Here is an 18,440-nt window from a genome sequence, read left to right on the forward strand (position 1 = left end):
CCATTTTTAATGTAGACTTCATGTCACATTCATTGTGTAAGTGTGCAAACATATTTAGAAAGCAGATTTGGTCTGGAGAGTACAGACTTCTGGCATTATTGTCAAAGAGAATTATCTTGAGAAGATTTGGGTCTGTAAATATTTAAACATAACTAAGGTTAAGAGAGTGCGTGGCTGGCTGGATAGAAGGAGAGAGCTGAATTCCTTTAACAGACCTGACTATTTATCGCACAAAACTTCTGACCAAACTGCATTACTAAGATTTTGGTACTTAAGGATCAAACACACAATCTAGAAAGTCTGTGACCATTCCCATTCCCATTCCCATTCCCATTCCCATTCTCTCTCTCTCCCTCTCTCTCCCTCTCTCTCTCTCTCTCTCTCTCACACACACACACACACACACACACAGAGAGAGAGAGAGAGAGAGAGAGAGAGTTAGTTCTATCTACACAGCTTTGCATAACTGACAAGACAAGCTTAAGTCTTTGGATCAACCTGGCAGCCAAATTATTCTAATCATTCCACAGAGGGATCTAAAACTTGGCAACCATTATAATTTTTATGTCTATCACTCTAGCTTTTTCAATCAATGATTTCCCCCCTTTCATTTACTATGACCTTGTTCCTATGGAAACGTATTTGAGAATTTCGTTATAGTAAAAAGGGTTTATAAAAGTTAGTCATCATGAGCAGGGGAAATGGTAGTGATTGTAAAATGAAAGATGTCTATGACTCCTGAATGAAAAATTTCAGCAGACAGACTGAATGCAGATAGGTAAAACAAGGAATATCCACATGTCTTATCTATTTCCTGGTATGTTCCCCTTCTCCTCAAAAACATATTTTCAGACCAAATGGGACACAAAAAAAGCACCGGTGCTGTAATGCAGTTATTAGGCATGAAACATTTGTCCCATTCCCACGTCATAATAACCTACCATTTTTTATTAAAGGAACTTTCTGATCACTCCCACTGCATGTGGGTGCAGCTAAACAAACAACAGACTATTCATTACTGGTTTGGTTGGCATTACACTTAATGCAGGAACTTTGTTTTGTCTCTCTTCTGACAACTAAGAGTCGTAACTGAAGAACAAACCATGAGTTATGACTCTAGTTTATTAGGGGAAAGAGAGGACAGATCCTGGTTCACATGTAATGCTAAGCAAATCAATGAGAGAAGTTCATTTCACTACTCCCACTTGCAGTGAGAGTAATCAGATAGTTATGCACCAACATACAGACTTATTCACAATAATTCAGATTTTTTTTTAATGCTACAATCTCATGATGTGAAAATTGATCTGTTAAGAAGCTTTTGGGTATGCTTTTCCACAAATGTGATATTTTGATAATGGAATATTGTTCTGATCCAGAAAGAATATTCTTTTTAAGAAAAAAGAGCAAAAAAGATAACTCCCAACTAAAATGTTCATATTTCTGAAACATCTAAAGTAAGTTTATTCTAAGAATGCCAGGACAGGCAGTTCAGAAGACAGAAAGACCTTCCAAAGACATAACTGTCTTTTATAAAAAAGGAGGGCACCACATGAGCTCTCAATGACCAGTCATGATCTCTATAAAAGAAACTCTTCATTTTTTCATGAGCAATTAGCGCAATTCTAAAATCCACCTGCTGATTTAAAGAGCAGAGCAACATGACAAGATGGCTGCCAGCCCACAAGCCCTGTTGGATCATCAACAGGCTTCAAATTTTCATAGCTGTAGCATTTTCATCCATCTTTTCTTATTTAATAATAGATTCCCTTATTAATACATCCAATCTTTAAGTAACTGCTGGGCACATATTTATTGAATACAGTGGAGAATTTTATAGATTGACAAAAAAATCCATTCCAATTAGCAATTAAAATTAAATATTATTGACTACTGTCATTTTATATCAAACATGGATGTTGGCATTTAGATTTAGAATATCAGCATTTTCAAATCAATTTATCTTCACAAGTGTGTTCAGGTTTAATTCACCAAGTGGTACTTGAATATTTTGTGGATAGACCCATGTAATGAACACTACAATGTATCAGGTACTTCAAAGTATTTAAATATCCAAGTGCTTAAATATAAACAAGGTCTCACTCTGAATTTGGTGTTGTAAAATTAAACAGGCTGGATTCAACACAAGGCCTAGTCTAAAATGTGCTAGGGATTTCTCTCTCCTTTTCCTATTGTACACACACTTTAGGTGGGGTGAAGGCAGAGCAATTAACACAAAGCATTTTTCATTTGGAAAAAAAATCTAATAATAATACTAACCAAAGCAGCAATAAATTACTTTTGAGAAAAACTAGCAAAAGCAGCTCATCTTTTACCAATATTTTACGTTCTAATAGCCAAAACAGATTTTAACCTTCACTTTGTGAATATTTGTTTATTTATAAACAAAATACAAAATCAATCAAATGACATTAACATGTGCAGTGGAGTGGGAGAGGCATACTCACGAAATACAGTATTCATTTCATCTTATCTTGACTATACATATCTTTATATCTTAACATATTTATTGTTCAATCAAAAGATCACTGCAAATATACTGTTATTATACATTTTAAAAGAATAAAGTACACATAAAGTTAAAACAGCAAACCAACACCAGTATATGATACATATAAATCCTTAAACTATTAATCTATTAATCTATTAGACTGTATTAATATACAGTGGGCAGGCAACAATAATATGGCGTATAGCATAAAAGCAACCACAACTGTACTACTCTCTTTTGTATAGCTGAAAGCTACAGTATTACTGTCCGTGAACATGGGAGGAACACAAAGAGGAAGGCAGCCTGAAGGAGAAGCCAGAGAAGGAAGTGCCAGGGCTGACTTAAGCTGAGGCAAGGGTTAAGGTCAGACAGGGGAAAAGCTAAGGGTGGAGGCTACAGTGGTAGCAACAGGAAGCATATATGCTGCTAGAGAGGAAGTGGAACATAAGACTGAAACAGAGGAGAAAAATATGATGGGCTGAGATGGAAAAAGAGAACAGTGTGACCTAAGAGCCCAAGGAATGGAATGATTTTTAGGAGGTTAATTGAGATGTGACAGGCCCAAGAAGCACTCAAAAGGGACTGGAGAGAAGCGCAGGTCCACATTTTGTTCACCAACCAAAGACTAGGAAAAAACTTGCTGGAGAAGCACTGCATAGTCTAGAAACTTTGGGGAAAAAGGCACTCAAAGTCCTGATCCAGTGGGGGGAAAAGGCACTAAAACTGCTAGGGATACTAGGGTAAAATAACCATCTACCCACAACTGGGGTACCTCAAAGTAAGGATTGTATATTATATGCCTGACTGTGGTCTTCAGTGAGAAAACTTGTGCAATTTTATCTTGACTTAATCCTTGCTAGTTCTTAGGGGCCACTACCCTAAGTATAAACTACAAATTGTTGAGCTAAATAACTACACTGTCCAAATACTTTTTAGCAGTACATTAAACAGTTTGACTCATTCTTATTTCCTGTGTGACTACATACTTGGACCATGTTTGGAGACCAATTTTCATACAGATTTCTGAGACATTCTACATGTGTTGCTATTCTATGCAACCACTTCATGACATAATATACTAGAATCACTGCTCTTAACAGCAGAACTCACCACAATTCTGAGCAAAGCCACAGACAACACTTGCAGAGCCTTTTTTTTTTTTTTTTTGCAAAAGCAACAGCCTAAAGGGCAATTCACTGAATAAATTCTAAACCAGAGGATGGTGACTGGTGGCTCTCCAGTTGCTGTTGGACTGCACTTTCCACCATCCATCACCACTGGTTATGATGGTTAGGGCTGACAGAAATTGAATGTTTAAATATTTGGAGGACTAGGAATTCCCCACTCCTGCTCCAGGCTATGCTTGATGAATAGTTCCCCACCTCAGACACTGCCAAACCTACATTTTGCATAAGAATTACAGTCTAAGCTATGTGGCAACTTATGTTGAAGCTCCAGATAGCACAGGACAGAAGTTCAATACAAAGAGAGCAACAACATAGCCTTTGAATTGCACTGAAAAGTGCACTTAGCCAGCATTCCAACCAAACTGAAAGCCCCCAAGGAAATCAGAACACAGAGAAAACCTGTCTCAAGAGAAAACCTGAGAAAACCAGGAATAGATTGGATCAAAAGGCAAAGATCTGCCCTGCTCTTTCTCCCTTCCCTACCTCCCAGGAGAATTACATACACTAATTACAAATCTAAACAGATATTTAATATTTTAAGTAATGTAGTCACTGTGCTGGAAAGATGATGGCAGAATGAGAACAGAAAAAAGCCAACAGGAGGAGGAAATGCAAGAAATAAACTTTCAGTAAGAATGGTTTTCTAAAACTGCATTCTCTATATATCAGGAAAAAAGAAAGCACCTACTCATTTCTGTATATTAGCCAATTCTCTGCAAGTTATTATCAATCTATTGTTGCACTGCTCAGTCTTTATAATGGGACAGTCACTGTGGTTTGCAGTTCGTGAGGGCTTACTTGAGATTTAGCAATATTAAAATATTTCTTTATATAGAATAGAAAGAACAACATCTGTTTGAAGTAACTCATTCCTCCTCAATTCATCTTCATTATGGATATTGGAAAAAGAAATAATGGTCATTTGCATTTATACAACAACGAAAACAGAGACCAAGAAAAAAGGCCTAATGTGGAGCTTCTACAAATTTATCAGCATTTATGAGGCCTCCTTCATTCTTCTAAAATACAGTTACAGAAAATGGAGAGACTCCATAACAGCCTCTGACAAAAGCCAAGGAGCAGCAGATGGGACAGTAAATTAGGCAAGATATTGCACACACTGTAAATGCACAGATACACTTTAGGGATTACAGCTAGAATTTGACTTTTTGGTTCTTATGGAAATAATATTACAAGCAGGTAGAAGATAAAAATATAAGAGCTGGAACAAGTCAGGAGCATTCTGTCTTCATATCCACAAGGTAAGTCAAGAATGCTTCTTTCATTATCTAGCCCACCAGATATAACAGCACAATTCTACACATGCCTATTCGGAAATAAGTCTGAAGTCTAAGTTTCATTTACTCAGTTTTAATCTGGACTAAATGGGGTTAGAATTGCTCAGCCAGAGTTATGGGACATATATACCTTTTTTGGTCTAAACTTGCAGGAGATTTCACCTTTAATAGGGGAACATATTTCAGTGCCAACACTAAACAGTCTTCAAGAATTCATACTGGAAACATTTTTGTTTTTTAACACCCCACTTCTACATGGAGGGGTGGAATTTCAGCATGAAAACTCCCTTCCCTAGAACTCTATGGTCCCAATCTGCATTGGGAGACCACAAGCTTACAATGAAGTAAATAATCTGCCATTTGTGATTGGAAGAGTATTTATAATCCACAGAGGTGCTTCAACTTGGTCATAAATGCAGGGGTTGCTATACCTACAGTTAGGCATACAACAGGGTCTAAGTGCCTATAGATCTACAACAGGGTCTGCAAGTATTATAGACCTACAACAGGAACAGTTATTCCATCTAGCCTTAGTCACAAAGATGTAGCAATATTTAAACTCTAGCAATTTTTTTCTTATGCATCCCTGTCTATGGTGCAGATCTGTGGTGACTGAGAGCCTCAGCCGATAAATTCTATGTCTAAACTAAGTAACTGTCTATACCATAAAATTTTTAGAGCATTGTATCTGCATAAACTTACTGCTTCTCAGTGCAGGAGAGCATTCATACTCACAAATTTCAATGTGTTGCCTTATGAACTGTTAAGTGTATGTTTCCATGAGGTCCTGATAACCATCTGTGGCCTTGCCAGATAGGCACAACAGGGTCTGTTGATCATGCACTTCTCTACACAACCTGTACCAAGACTGCAGAGAGAAACTGATTCTCCCCTTATTAAGAAATCTCCAGGGATGATCTGAGTATCTGGTGATTTCTTTCTTTTAATGGATCATTCATCCTGTATTTTTTCTTATTTATTTTTCAAGTTTTTTTTCTTATTTCAGTGTCAATAAGAAAACCCAATTTGAAAATTGATGTTTTAATTTTATTATTTGGGGCTGCCCTTGAAGACAGTCTGGATACTTCAGATGGTGCAAAACAGAGCAGCCAGGTTGCTGATGGGGGCTGGGCGTTACTCTCATATAACCCCAGTCCTCTACCAGCTTCACTGGCTTCCCATCGAAGTCCGGGCTCAATTCAATTTGCTAGTTATTACATATAAAGCCCTTAATGTCTTGGGACCTGGCTACCTAAAGGAACGACTTCTTCCATATTTGCCCTCCCGCCCCTTGAGATCGGCAGCAGAGGCCCTCCTCCGGGAACCCTCTGTGAAAGACATTAGCAGGCAAAGTACCCGGAGGAGGGCTTTCTCTGCGGTGGCGCCCCGCCTATGGAATGCGCTCCTCAGAGAGGTCCGCCTGGCGCCGTCGTTATTTGTTTTTCGGCGCCAGGCTAAGACCTTTTTATTTCAATTATATTTTAATAACTTTTAATATCAGTTTATAGGTTTTAATATGCAGGCAGGGTGGATCTGGATTTTATCTGTATTATGTTTTATTTTATTTATGTAAGCAGTCCCGAGGCTATGCGATGGGACGGCATACAAATGCTATAAATAAATAAATAAATAAATAAATAAATAAATAAATAAATAAATAAATATTTTCAAACAATTGCAACCTTTTTGTATAAACTTGTTTTGCTCTGTAAACATAAACAAACAAACCCCTTCCTATGCATTGGGGAGAAATCTGGATGTTTGCACTTTATTTCCAGTCCTTCCAAGGGCTGACAGTAATATTTAAAAATTAAGTTCGATGTGTGCATGCCCCTGCTTTACCATCCTCATAGAAGAACCTTCTCTGGATGGATTTGGCTGATACTCTAAGTGACCTAGGGACCCATGCTGTGCCCAATTACTGACTGCCCACAGCGGGGAACCCGGGGCACATCCTACTGAATCTTCCCTCCAGGGTCTTCCAAGTGGCATCCCAAGCAACACAGCAGCAAGTTTCAGGGGAGGGCAACCAGAGCTACTGGCAATCCTCGCCCTGCACTCCTGCCCCACTTGTGCTCACCTCCGTCCTTGCTTGCTGAAGCACTTACAGTTGCCCCAAAATCTGAAGTCAATGTATTTAGCTGGGTCTTCTCTCAGGGAGTCCCAGTCAATCATGGCTCCTCCACCCTGCCCACAGCCATGATCACCCTGTGATCATCATAGTGGGTGGGCAAGGGGCATGTTCGGCTCGCTCTCCCCAGGAGGAGGCCCAGCCAAAGGCACTGCCCCTACCCACACTCCCCTGATCTCAGTTCATGTAGCACCCACAAGCACCACATCAGCATCTGTCCCATGTGCCTCCCCAAATCCCATTCGGGAAGGAGGAGGTCCATGGAGCAGGCAAGAGGCTGGGCCACCGCCTGTTTTCAGTCAAGGAAGGCAAACAAAGCTATTCATTCTTGCCTGTTGCTGTAGCAGCAGCAGCAGCAAATGGGATCCAACTGCTAGGTCTTGTTTCCTCTTGCAGAAGCAATGCCAAAGGGATAGCTACCCTGCTGCCCATCCCCAAGCGGCGTTTCAGAAGGTAGAACACTGCAGACCCCAGCAACTTTCCCTCAGTTTTCCTGCCAATGCCAGGGGAGAGTGAAACTTCATGAGCAATCCTACTCTTCCCCAGCTTTGGCAGGAGGAAGCCGATCACAGCTGTGCAAAGTGCCACTGGTGTGCTTTGCTAGACGTTATCAGCTAGAGTCCTTGGCCAGAGCAGCAACCTTTTGTTTCCACTCTAGCCAAGGAGCTCCCTAGGCTTTTGGATGACATGCTAAACCACAGGAGCTTAGCCACAGCTAGTTGAGGTGCCATATGCCCCCCACCAGACAGCACTAGGGATTCAGATGAAACATTGGTTTATAACTCAGTGGCTTAGTTTGTTGTGGACAGAGACTGAAGTAGGTTGGTCAGAAGTAGGCTTTTTCTGTGGTAGCATGCTTTCTGTGGAGCTCCCTCCCTCAGAATATCAGACTGACTTCTTCATTAGTCATCTTCTCATGAGCAGTGAAATTATTATTATCATGTTGTTGTTGTTGTTAAACTGAGGAGCTAATCATCAGTATCATTCTCATGCATCTTGTTGTTCTGCTTTTTAATTTTTTTAAATTGTACACTGTCTTCAGGGCCTATTAGTTGAAAGGACTGGGAGAAATGTTTTATTAAAACACAGTAGAAGTCAGCTATATATGCCAAATAGAGGCTGCCACTTCTCAAGGTATGTATTTGCTGACGAGAAAGACAGAAAAAGATAACACCCTTACAGTGCTAAGCAGCAATTTTGCCATACCAGTGTTACATCAAATAGGAGTAAGAGAGTAAGACTAAGACAACCCATAGTAACATGTTCTATTGCCGAATGTGGCAGTAACTTTGCAATTTGAGAAGACCACCTACAATTACTGTCTTCAATTCTGCATGCACATCCCTCTGGTGATTTTGGCATGTCTATCCTTTTACACAAACAAAGCATTGCATAGGAAAAAAGGCCCTCTTGGCCAACAGAAATATCTAGCGAGTATTCCGCAGACAGGAGATGCAGCTGTTCAATCACATCATCTGCTCTGCTGGCTAGCAGTAGGGCCAAATACCGTTAGGTTTCATTGTACATCTGCTTTCCTAAGCATAGAAAATATGTGAGTTGAACAGTTTAATTGGGAACTTGCATTCAGCTTCCATGTATTGAAAGTTGCTACTTCCAAAGAACTGTCCTCAAGTTAGGTTCCAGTGCAGTGATACACAATGCACTAACCATCTGCAGTTACACCTGCAAAATTTGTGCACCAACCGCAGGAAACAGCTGAGATCCTGAAACTTTCTCATTCAGTAGCTCAAAAGATGCACCTGGTGAGGATGTTAACATATTTTGCAAGGCTTTTGGAAAACACACAGAAAGGCACCAGACTCTTTCAAACAGCATACATTTGCCAGCAATCCAAAAGCATGTCAGATACATAGCTGCCTTTGCAAATTAAAGCCCACAAGCACAGTTTTGGCACCACAGTTTCCTGTTTTATCTCTCCTCTTATGCTATCAGGAAAATCTTAACATCTCAGCTGCTACACATTCAAATACAGTTGCTTGAATGTATTGGGAAATTCTGAAGTGCAGGTGCTCATCCTGACAGAGCCTATAGCCATATCCCAGTGGGGAATCTGCACTGATTCATATCAACTTTGAATCTGTGGCAGTTTTCATCTCCACCAGAAGCTGCTTTTGCAAAGCTTCTGGATTATCATTGCCCATTCAAGACCAAGACACTGAAAAATACATTGAATTACAACAGGTGTTGCTAAGAATATATTATTTCTGGGAAAATCCATATGTCTCCCAGCAAATCAGTTCAGAAGGAACAGGGAAGCCCGAGCCTGATGGGAAGAGGTGATACCAGCATCCCTGCTAATCAAAAAGTCTCAGCACTTCAACCCCTTGAGAACCATGCCTCCAAAACAGAACTGCTTGACTAGGAAAAAGCACAAATTATGAATGCAGCTTCTTTAAAAATACATTCTTTGGCCTTACAACAAACGAACGATGAAATGCCACATGCAATTAGTACTTCTTGTATGACTAATGCTCTCAATTCCTATAACATGTCTCAGTGTTTATTCAGCACAAATTCACTAAAGGGAAATTATCTGATCAAGTTAATTTCCTCCACATGCAAGTGCAAATGTTAGCTTCTTCCTCTCTTCATTTCTCTACTTTATGTTTTCTTCTAAACTGTGTTAGTGTAAACATGATGACTCCATTCTAAGAATTCTCTTTACTACACTTTTTAAAAAAAATTCTCAATAGTCAAAATTAAGGACATAAGAATAAAATGCAGATGTTACAGTTTCTTTAGCATTATTATACAAAATAGTTAGCTATAGAAAAAAATATCAAAGAAAGACCACTTCATCAGAACAGCTCAGTCATTGTCTTTATGATCATTGAAGATGAATTATGGTTAATTCATTAATTAATTTTTATTCATTGATTATATTTTCCTCACACCAAATGGACAAGTAACAAAATAGTAACGGAGAAAGTGAGGAAACAGAATAATTCAGATTTGTTTTCAAAACCGAAAGCTGTACAGTTTGCACACATGTGCATTTCTGCTATTCCCATCTCTTCTCATGCCCTGATCTGCTTGTACACAAAACACAGCATCTTCTGTTTGGTAAGAGTCATGACTTAAGCCAGCACAGATTAGAAACTAATGTGACCTCTGAATGAGTTGATATGCGAAGCAGGATCCCTCTGATCATTTTTAGCTTCAGGAAGGTTCACACAGGAGCATACTTTTCCTCTGTTCCTTGGAGCCCAAAATGTTAGCAATTGTAATTTGAATTGGGCCAAAAGCATACTGGCAACCAATGTATCTTAAATACGACCATGTACACTTAAATCCCATTATCTGTTAGGCAGTGCCATCTCATATCAGTTACAGTTTTCCAACCATCTTCATGGGTGGATGCCAGAGAGTGCCTTATAATGTCTGTACAATGGCATGTACAAATAAGTTCAGCTTTCTCTGGGAATCCAAGAGTATTCACACCACTACTGCAGCCCACAGGGGATATTTTCAAATATTCAGGCCATGGCTCACTGTATTGTCCAGAGCAGGTACTGAAGGTTGTGTGGAGAAAAAACAACTCTTGCATAATCTAGACCAGGTTGTAGGTTACCTGAGGATTGTTTAAACATTGTACCATCTTCACTGTCTGGATTTGGTTAACACAAGCCACAACTTGAATATTCAAAATGACTGTGCACGCGTGCGTGTGCGCGCACATGCACACACACACACACACACACACTTGGCAGCCCACTGTGGCTAAGCCACAGTGTCTTATTACATTGTATGAAGCGGCCTAATGTGCAAACTAGATGTTACATGCAGATAGATGTAATAACATTTAAGCTTAAGAAAACTTTAACTGGGTGCAGAGAAACAGTCAGTAAAAATGAGTGTTTAACTCCCTTTCCTTGCAGACATTTATTCTCAAAATTAGGTCTCTCCTGTTCAAGCACCTTCTTTTTCTCATTAGGTGCAGTAGGCTCAATCAGTGGGAAATGTGATACGTCTACCCAACTGTAGGAATCTTTTTCATCTCTCTCTGGTAACAGAGAGGTCTTTTATAATAACTTGATATATAGCAATTATTTTGCACACACCTTTCACTAAGATGGCAAACTTGTATCTAAACAGGATAATACAAGTCAGTGACAAAACAGTTAACAGTGTTCACTTTGTACTCACTCTTACAAAGTTGTCAGGGAACAAACCTCTTCTGCCTTTGAGCTGTCCTTCCCACCAGCCTCCATCGTCTTTCCTGATATGGGTGATGATGTCACCTACAGTGATGGTCAGCTCATCATCATGCTGAGCCTTGTAGTCAAACTCCACTACCGCCTCCACTAAAAGGGAAACACATGGTAGAATTAGAGGGGAAAGTGCTTTTTAGAAGCTCAGCAAATATCTTTTGCGGCATTAGAGATTTAAAGTAAATAAAGTATAATGAAAAAATAATACGGTAGTATTTTATGAATCTACTGAAACACTAAAGTCAGAAACAAAACAAGCCCTGTAATGTTCACAAAGCAGCTGACCTCAGTATTTTCAAGCATTTTAATATAATCAGTTGTTTACAACATCATAACATACAGTTGGCTCTCCACATTCACAGCAGTTAGGAGCACAGGACCCCATGAAAGTGGAAAAACCCTGAATATCTCTAGCCACCTCTCCCAACTTGTAATACTACACTGCTTCTTTCTCAGACCTTAGCCTGATCCAGCCTGGCTCCTTCATTTATTATTTCTTATTTTCTTATTCCCCACCTTCCCTTTTGGTCACTAGTGCCTCCTCTGAACCAAGGAAATGCCGGAGGGATTTCCCTCTTCAGATGGGCTGGACAAAAAGGCATGCTTCAGAGGACATCCCTCTCCTGCCTTGCACTTCCTCTCTATGGAGATAATGATTTTCCACAGTAGGCCGCAAAACTCCAAAAAAAAATCAGTTTAATTATTGATGACAAGCTTGTGAGTAATCAAACCCACAAAAGACAAACCCATGAAAATCAAGGTTCAACTGTACAAACAAATAAAAGTTATCAAGTTACAGAAAAAAGCTACAGTTAGGAGCAGTATTTTTTTAAATAGCCATCCAGTCTGAAAAATCATCTTGTATTATCTTTACCAGAGGCTGTTATACACTGTGGAAGTATTAACATATGATAGCAGCAAATTGGGAGTTAATTAACCCACAATTTCCTATAGCATGTGAACGATGTATTCCACAATCCCTTTGAACATTCAGCACCAAATTAGGAGTTGCTACATTAAATCTGAACCCCAGAACACTATAGGTTAATTTGTTTTAAATGACTCACAGTAGCAACCTGATTGGACACTGAATATTGAAAGTGGCTATGATTGGTCACTGAATATTCAAACTGACCATGGAACACACACAGCAGGCACTATGAAAATTGTGGATTAATCAATTAACCAACCCATAATTTGCCACCATTATATGAAATCTGGGTCTATGTAAATGGTGAGTCTCCATCTGTAATGCATACGCATACATTTTTTTTTGACACACAGGAAACAAAGCACTTCATAGAGATCATTTTGTCTGTTGGGCAGTATGTGAATGAATGAATGAATGAATGAATGAATGAATGAATGATTGCTTACCATTCTAAGAAATCTAAAATTCCAACTCAGTACTTTAAAACAAAGGGCATTTGCTGTTAAGTTTAAGAAAAACTGCAAACAAACTTAGATTATGTAAAAGGAAATAAGACTCACAAAGAGTTTTACTCTGTACAGTTTTTATATCAGTTGACAAATAGCACAGGTGCCATAGAATAAGACTGTTATAGTCCCTCAGCCATGCCAGTGAGTTTTCATCGATTCATGCTGAAGAAATTCCTACATGACACTCCACCCATTCTCCATCTTTCCTAGCTTCTTTCAAATGCACAATGCTCAATACAAAATAAATTAATATTTACAGATTCATAGAACTGGAGTTGGAAGAGATCTCAAAGGTTCTTCCAGTTCTTTCTCCCAATGCAGAAATCCATTGATACAGTGTCTCTGCTGGGCGGTTGTTCAGCATCTGCTCAAAAACCTTCCAAGACAATCTGCTTCAGGATTGAATTCATACCATACAACCTTCCTAACTTAATGTTTAGTTTTAATTCTCCTTCTTCAGGCATAAGCACTCTACAGCAACAGAAACCAAACTTTCTCCTTCATCTACATGACACCCCTTCAACTATTTGAGGGCACGCAACCTAACACCTCTTAATTTGTTCTCCGGTCTAAACATATCCATCTTTATCAGTCTGTTCTCATAGAATTGGAGGCCCCTTACCATCTTTGTCACCCTCCTCTGGACTATACTCTTCCTGAAATGAAAAACTGAACAGGGGACTCCAGGTGGGGTCTCTCCAAAGCAGAACAGAGTGATACATCTCATGACCCTGGCAACATATCTTGCCTGCTTCATCATACTGCCGATAAACTTGGGATTTTCTAAAACTGTTAGATCTTTTAGATGTATACTGCTAGAGTCTCCTGTCAAAAGCCAGGGGTCACACATGCTGCATTTATATGACAGATTTCTTCAAAACTTCATTTAGTTTTGGCCCAATTATCTACCATATTAAGATAATCCTGAATCTCTTATAAAGTATTCGTTACCCTATTCAGTTAGATGTTATCTGCAAATTTGATAATCATCCCTTCTGTTCCTATCACCAAGTTATATATATAATTTACATCTTAGTCCACTTAAAATTACAGCAACTGTTGATGAGCACTCTTTGGGTAGAGTCCACCACAAATAAAAAAATAAAGCCTAGAAGGTAATTGCCTGTTTACTAACTGGAAGAAAATCTCATCTGTTCATCCAGTCTCAGCCTCGGTATGTATGTATATCAGGTATTTAAACAGCAACACACATTTCAACAGTACAGTTGCATTCTCCCATCTTAGCTAAGAATATGCAGCTGCCATGCTTATTTTTATATGGAATGGTGCTTTATATCAATATTCTCATCACTTTCTTCTTTCTGTATTCCTTGTATAGGTTACCAATTCATCTTCTAAAAACTGGAAAGACTAACTTAGCTCATAATTAGTATTTTTGTGGATATTCTGGATTCCTGAAGATCAGAGATAAGTGGCACATAGGCTGTTAACAGTCAATGAGTATTCACCAAGTCATAGGGCAGAGTTTGGAATGTTAAGTTGTCTGCTATTGAACATGGCAGGTTCCCCACAGGTGCAATTCCTAGATGTTGTCACCAGTGATAAAAACATCTTGCTAAATAACAATCCCAGTAGTACTATTCTGTCATAGTACTTGGCTGCCAGAATCCACAACAGCTGCATTTAGAAATCCCTGACTCTTTTGGAGTAGAATCATCCCCAGGACACATTCCTTCAGCATATTTACAACTTAGAAGGTTGAAGGAGCAAGTAAAGAAATCTCAACAAGCATCAGCTTTCAATGCAGATATTTATCTGTGCCATAAGCCAGCACTGGAGTTGTCAGGGAAACAAGCAGCTGAGACAATAAGTGAGATGCAGTTATTAAAATGATAAAACATTACATAGCTGTTATATCCACATGACTATGTCTATATTCTGCAGTAACAGATACTTCTCATAATATGCATTGGAGCAACCAGCCAAAGTGGCACCCTTTTCTAACCTGTTTTGCACAGTCTCCCCTACTTAGGGAAGATGTTTTGCTTGTTTCCAGACTGTAATTTCTGGGTATCACTCCGTGTGATGCACAGGAAATCCAGCTAAACTCAGCTTAAAAGGAAAGGCTGCAACAGCAGTCAATACTGAAATTTAGTAGATTTAGAATAGCTATTCTACTGGTCCTTGCTTAGAAATACATGCCTATCGGTTATCCATGACCAGATGAACACTTACCTGAAATCCTGTTCTACATCCATTCTTCTTCTTTGTTTTAGTGACCTGGACAGTTCCATTCCATGATGGAATGTATTCCTTAGGCCACTAGAGATGTTGTACTATGCTGTCGCTCACTTCAAGGTTGAAAAATGGGCCTTCACTAATTGGGTTAAAGGAACTCAGCTGAATGTTGGAGGGGAGTTTTATGCCCCCAAAAACTCTGGGCAGGTTGTTTCCAGCTAGCTCACGATTGGCTAATAGTAATCACCCCAGATCTGCTACCAGTTTTGGGGTATAAAGCCAAGGTAGTGGCAAGATTTCTGTGTGTTTCCTTGTTTTGGTTTTGCCCTATTCAGTATTTGCTTCAGAGGGCTCACTTTCCTAGGTCCTGTTCTATTGAGGGTCTGTAGCACGAGTACATATAGACAGGTTTAGTCATTTTGCTCTTTTGATCTGTAAGTACTGTTTCCAGAGATAGCTCTCTTTCTTTTGTAAGCTCCCTTTTCCCTTTCTGTAAAGAAACTGACCACCTATTGTTTTTAAATGTACTATTTATTCCAATTGACCTTCATACTAAAACCAGAATTTTCTGCTTGGTTATTGCTCTTTATTGCCCCTTCTTTTTGTCATGAGTGCATAGTAGTTTTGCCTTAGTAACAAAATTTAATATGAGACTTAACACACTAATACACTAATCTACATAAAAATATAAGACTCCCTAAAATCAATGATAATTTGGTGTTTTCCAAGTTTTTGTACAATTTTCCCTATTCTAAAATAATGAAATACCTTTCATAAGGCTTAGTTGTTGGCACAAAGACCTTCAAGCTAGAATATGCTGCAATTTGGCAGGCAGAGTAGGCTTTTTGCCTTTGCGAAAGTCTTCTCCAACATGAAATTTGATGCTTGGAGTGAAAATGGTTCTGCAGTCCTAGTTTGCTAACATTTCCACATGAGTAACTGCTTTGTGACAAAATAAAGTCTCGGAGATCCAGTTAAAATTAAAAGCAAATCTTTCAGTAACTTTAATAACAAGCAGCCTGAGTTATTTTCATCTGAAAGGCAAAAGTACAATCTTATCCAGTTATTTTAACCCAGTATTTTTTAGTAGCGATAATGTAGTTTTTCAAAGCAAAATATTGCTTGAAGAGTGTAAAAGTTGCCATATTCTTATAATAGCACAGGAATGCTTACTAGGTTGCTACAGGAACGTAGGAATAGCTCTTTATAGTCCCTACAGGGCTGTGAGTCAGACCATTGGTCCATCTAGCCCAGGAATGTCAACACTCGCTGGTCAGCAATGCTTCACCATTTCAGGAAGGAGCCGTCTCTCATCTTCCAATCTTAAGACCTACTGCATGCAAAGCAGGTGCCCTGTCACCGGGCTACTGCACCTCCTCTTCACTGACAGTAAGGGCTGTGTGTGGGTTGATGATGGAGAAATCACCTTTCTAATTGCTGCAATTTTAGCAAGGGGGTTAATGGCAGTAACTGGAAAGGCTGTTTTAAAATTAGCACTATATAGACTTCTGGCTATGAATGTGATGTAAGGTGTCTACTGTCCTTTACTGTCTTTTAATTTTCAGCTTTAAAAATATTATGGCTACTTTCTATCTCCTACTTACCTATGTTTGTTTTTATTGTTCACTGGGCTATACATAGTGCAACTTATTGTTTGACATTTGTATTGCTTGAAATATGTGAGGAATTGTTTATTTAGGAGTGTTAAGGAGTTTAGAGAGGGGTTCAATCATGTCAGCTTCTAAAAAGACATCAGAATTCTACCAACCTCATCTCAGCCACCTCCTTCCACAATCTCTACAACATGGGCAGAGAGCAGAAAAGGGAGGAGATGAAATTGGCACTTTGCTGAAATATATGTTGCTGCTTAGAAATTCAAGAAGATGGAACAGTTCCAAGACGTGATTAACCTACTGCAAGGACTGTGGATAGTTATTTTAAGATAATGGAAAATAGAGTTACAAACCTGGAAGACCGTCATTGCACATGAGGGTGCAATGTCTACTTCCACAGCGTAAGGTTCACTTATGTTTCACTTTTGGAAGTTTCTTCTCAGAGGACCAATTTCAGAATGCTTGGCTTGCCTGAGCAGCAGCTGACAGACCACATAGATTTGGTCCTGTATCATGTTCTGGAACTTCCAGAGAGTTTTCATCTTGATGCTGAACATCAGATGATTACTGTATTTCTGGTCCTACCTGAGAAGTGAAACCAAGACCTATTACTATTTCCCCAGATTTCACGTAAGAAGTATCTGATCAGAGAAGGAAACCTGGAAAAGCTTGACATACGGCTAGAGATCTTAATCTGAGTGTTGATACCGTATTCCCTACTATATTTTCAGTGGAATTCCAAGATGAACTAAAAATGTTTTCATCCCCAGAAGCTGCTTTTCCTTAAAATCCTTATGGGAATTCAAGCTCCTTATCCTGATGATAAGTTGTCTTTGGATCTCACAAATTTTGCTACAGCATCTGTTTAATTTCACTTTCCACTTTTCAGAAGTTGATTGGAAAGCTCTGGGCATTCAGCCAGGGGTTACATACTTTGAGAAGGTTCCAGGCATTTTGCCATCGTCCTTCTTCTTCTACTATGTATTGACCTCTCTCTCTCCTCTTCTCCTCTGACTCTTACTCTGATTCTTTTTTTTTATGTTAGGGCACATCTGGCATTAACAATCAGTGATATAATTGATGATTGAATAGGGGAGGGGTGTGAGGGCTCTGCTGTTGTCTTGCAGGTAAATGAAAAGCTTGTTTTTGTTTTGTTTCACTTATTTTGACATTTCCCCTTTTTATTATTTTTTCCTTAGAAGCTTTGAGTTTTTAGTTTTTTTTCACTAAAAGGGTATAGGGCACACAAATGGCATCATGAAATGTGCTGCATTCGTAATTTATACTTCAAATTACTTGGTGATAGACCTTAAAAAAAAACCCTAAGGACAAGATCTGTGCTTGTCCAAGGGCTAACAATTTATTCATAATACTTTCAGGTTTAAAGTGCCTTTAGCTCTATTTTTGATTCAGGTTCTCTTTCATCAATACTTACATTATAATAATACCTAAACCAGATAGAGACCATACTTTCTGTGCTAATTATCAACTTATGCTATTGATTAATTATTGTTACTAAAATGCTAACTGCAATTTTGGCTGATAGTCTACAACAAATAGTTGCAACAGTAGTCCAACTGGAACAGGTGGGAATAATTAAAAATAGGCAGGAGGCTGATAATCTTAGACTGGTTGTAGATCTGATGGCGTTATTTCTGTGGATGCACAGAGTACGCCCTCTTTTCTCATTGATATCTGATTTCTGTTTAGAATCCCTATTCAACAAAATTCTAATATCCACAGATTTGTGCATTAGAATAAACTTATTCTTTATACTGATGATTTCATTGTTTATTTCAACACTCCATTCACATGTTGTGACTTTGTT

At 38.9% G+C, this 18,440-nt stretch overlaps 1 protein-coding gene across 6 annotated transcripts in view; it reads right to left on the bottom strand.

Annotated features, from left to right (window-relative positions):
* SH3KBP1 (SH3 domain containing kinase binding protein 1) overlaps positions 1-18,440 on the bottom strand; it is a 158,806-nt gene that overhangs the window by 125,527 nt on the left and 14,839 nt on the right. For 4 of the 6 annotated variants that reach the window (XM_044441659.1, XM_044441657.1, XM_044441664.1 and 1 more), the window contains exon 2: positions 11,296-11,453. In XM_044441659.1, coding sequence (XP_044297594.1) covers positions 11,296-11,453 — 158 coding nt within the window. The remainder of the gene's footprint in view (positions 1-11,295; positions 11,454-18,440) is intronic. The other 2 variants (XM_044441660.1, XM_044441661.1) reach the window with 1 other exon arrangement.

The sequence above is a fragment of the Varanus komodoensis genome, unplaced genomic scaffold (genome assembly GCF_004798865.1).
Source record: "Varanus komodoensis strain SLA01 unplaced genomic scaffold, ASM479886v1 scaffold4, whole genome shotgun sequence".
Taxonomy (NCBI): domain Eukaryota; kingdom Metazoa; phylum Chordata; class Lepidosauria; order Squamata; family Varanidae; genus Varanus; species Varanus komodoensis.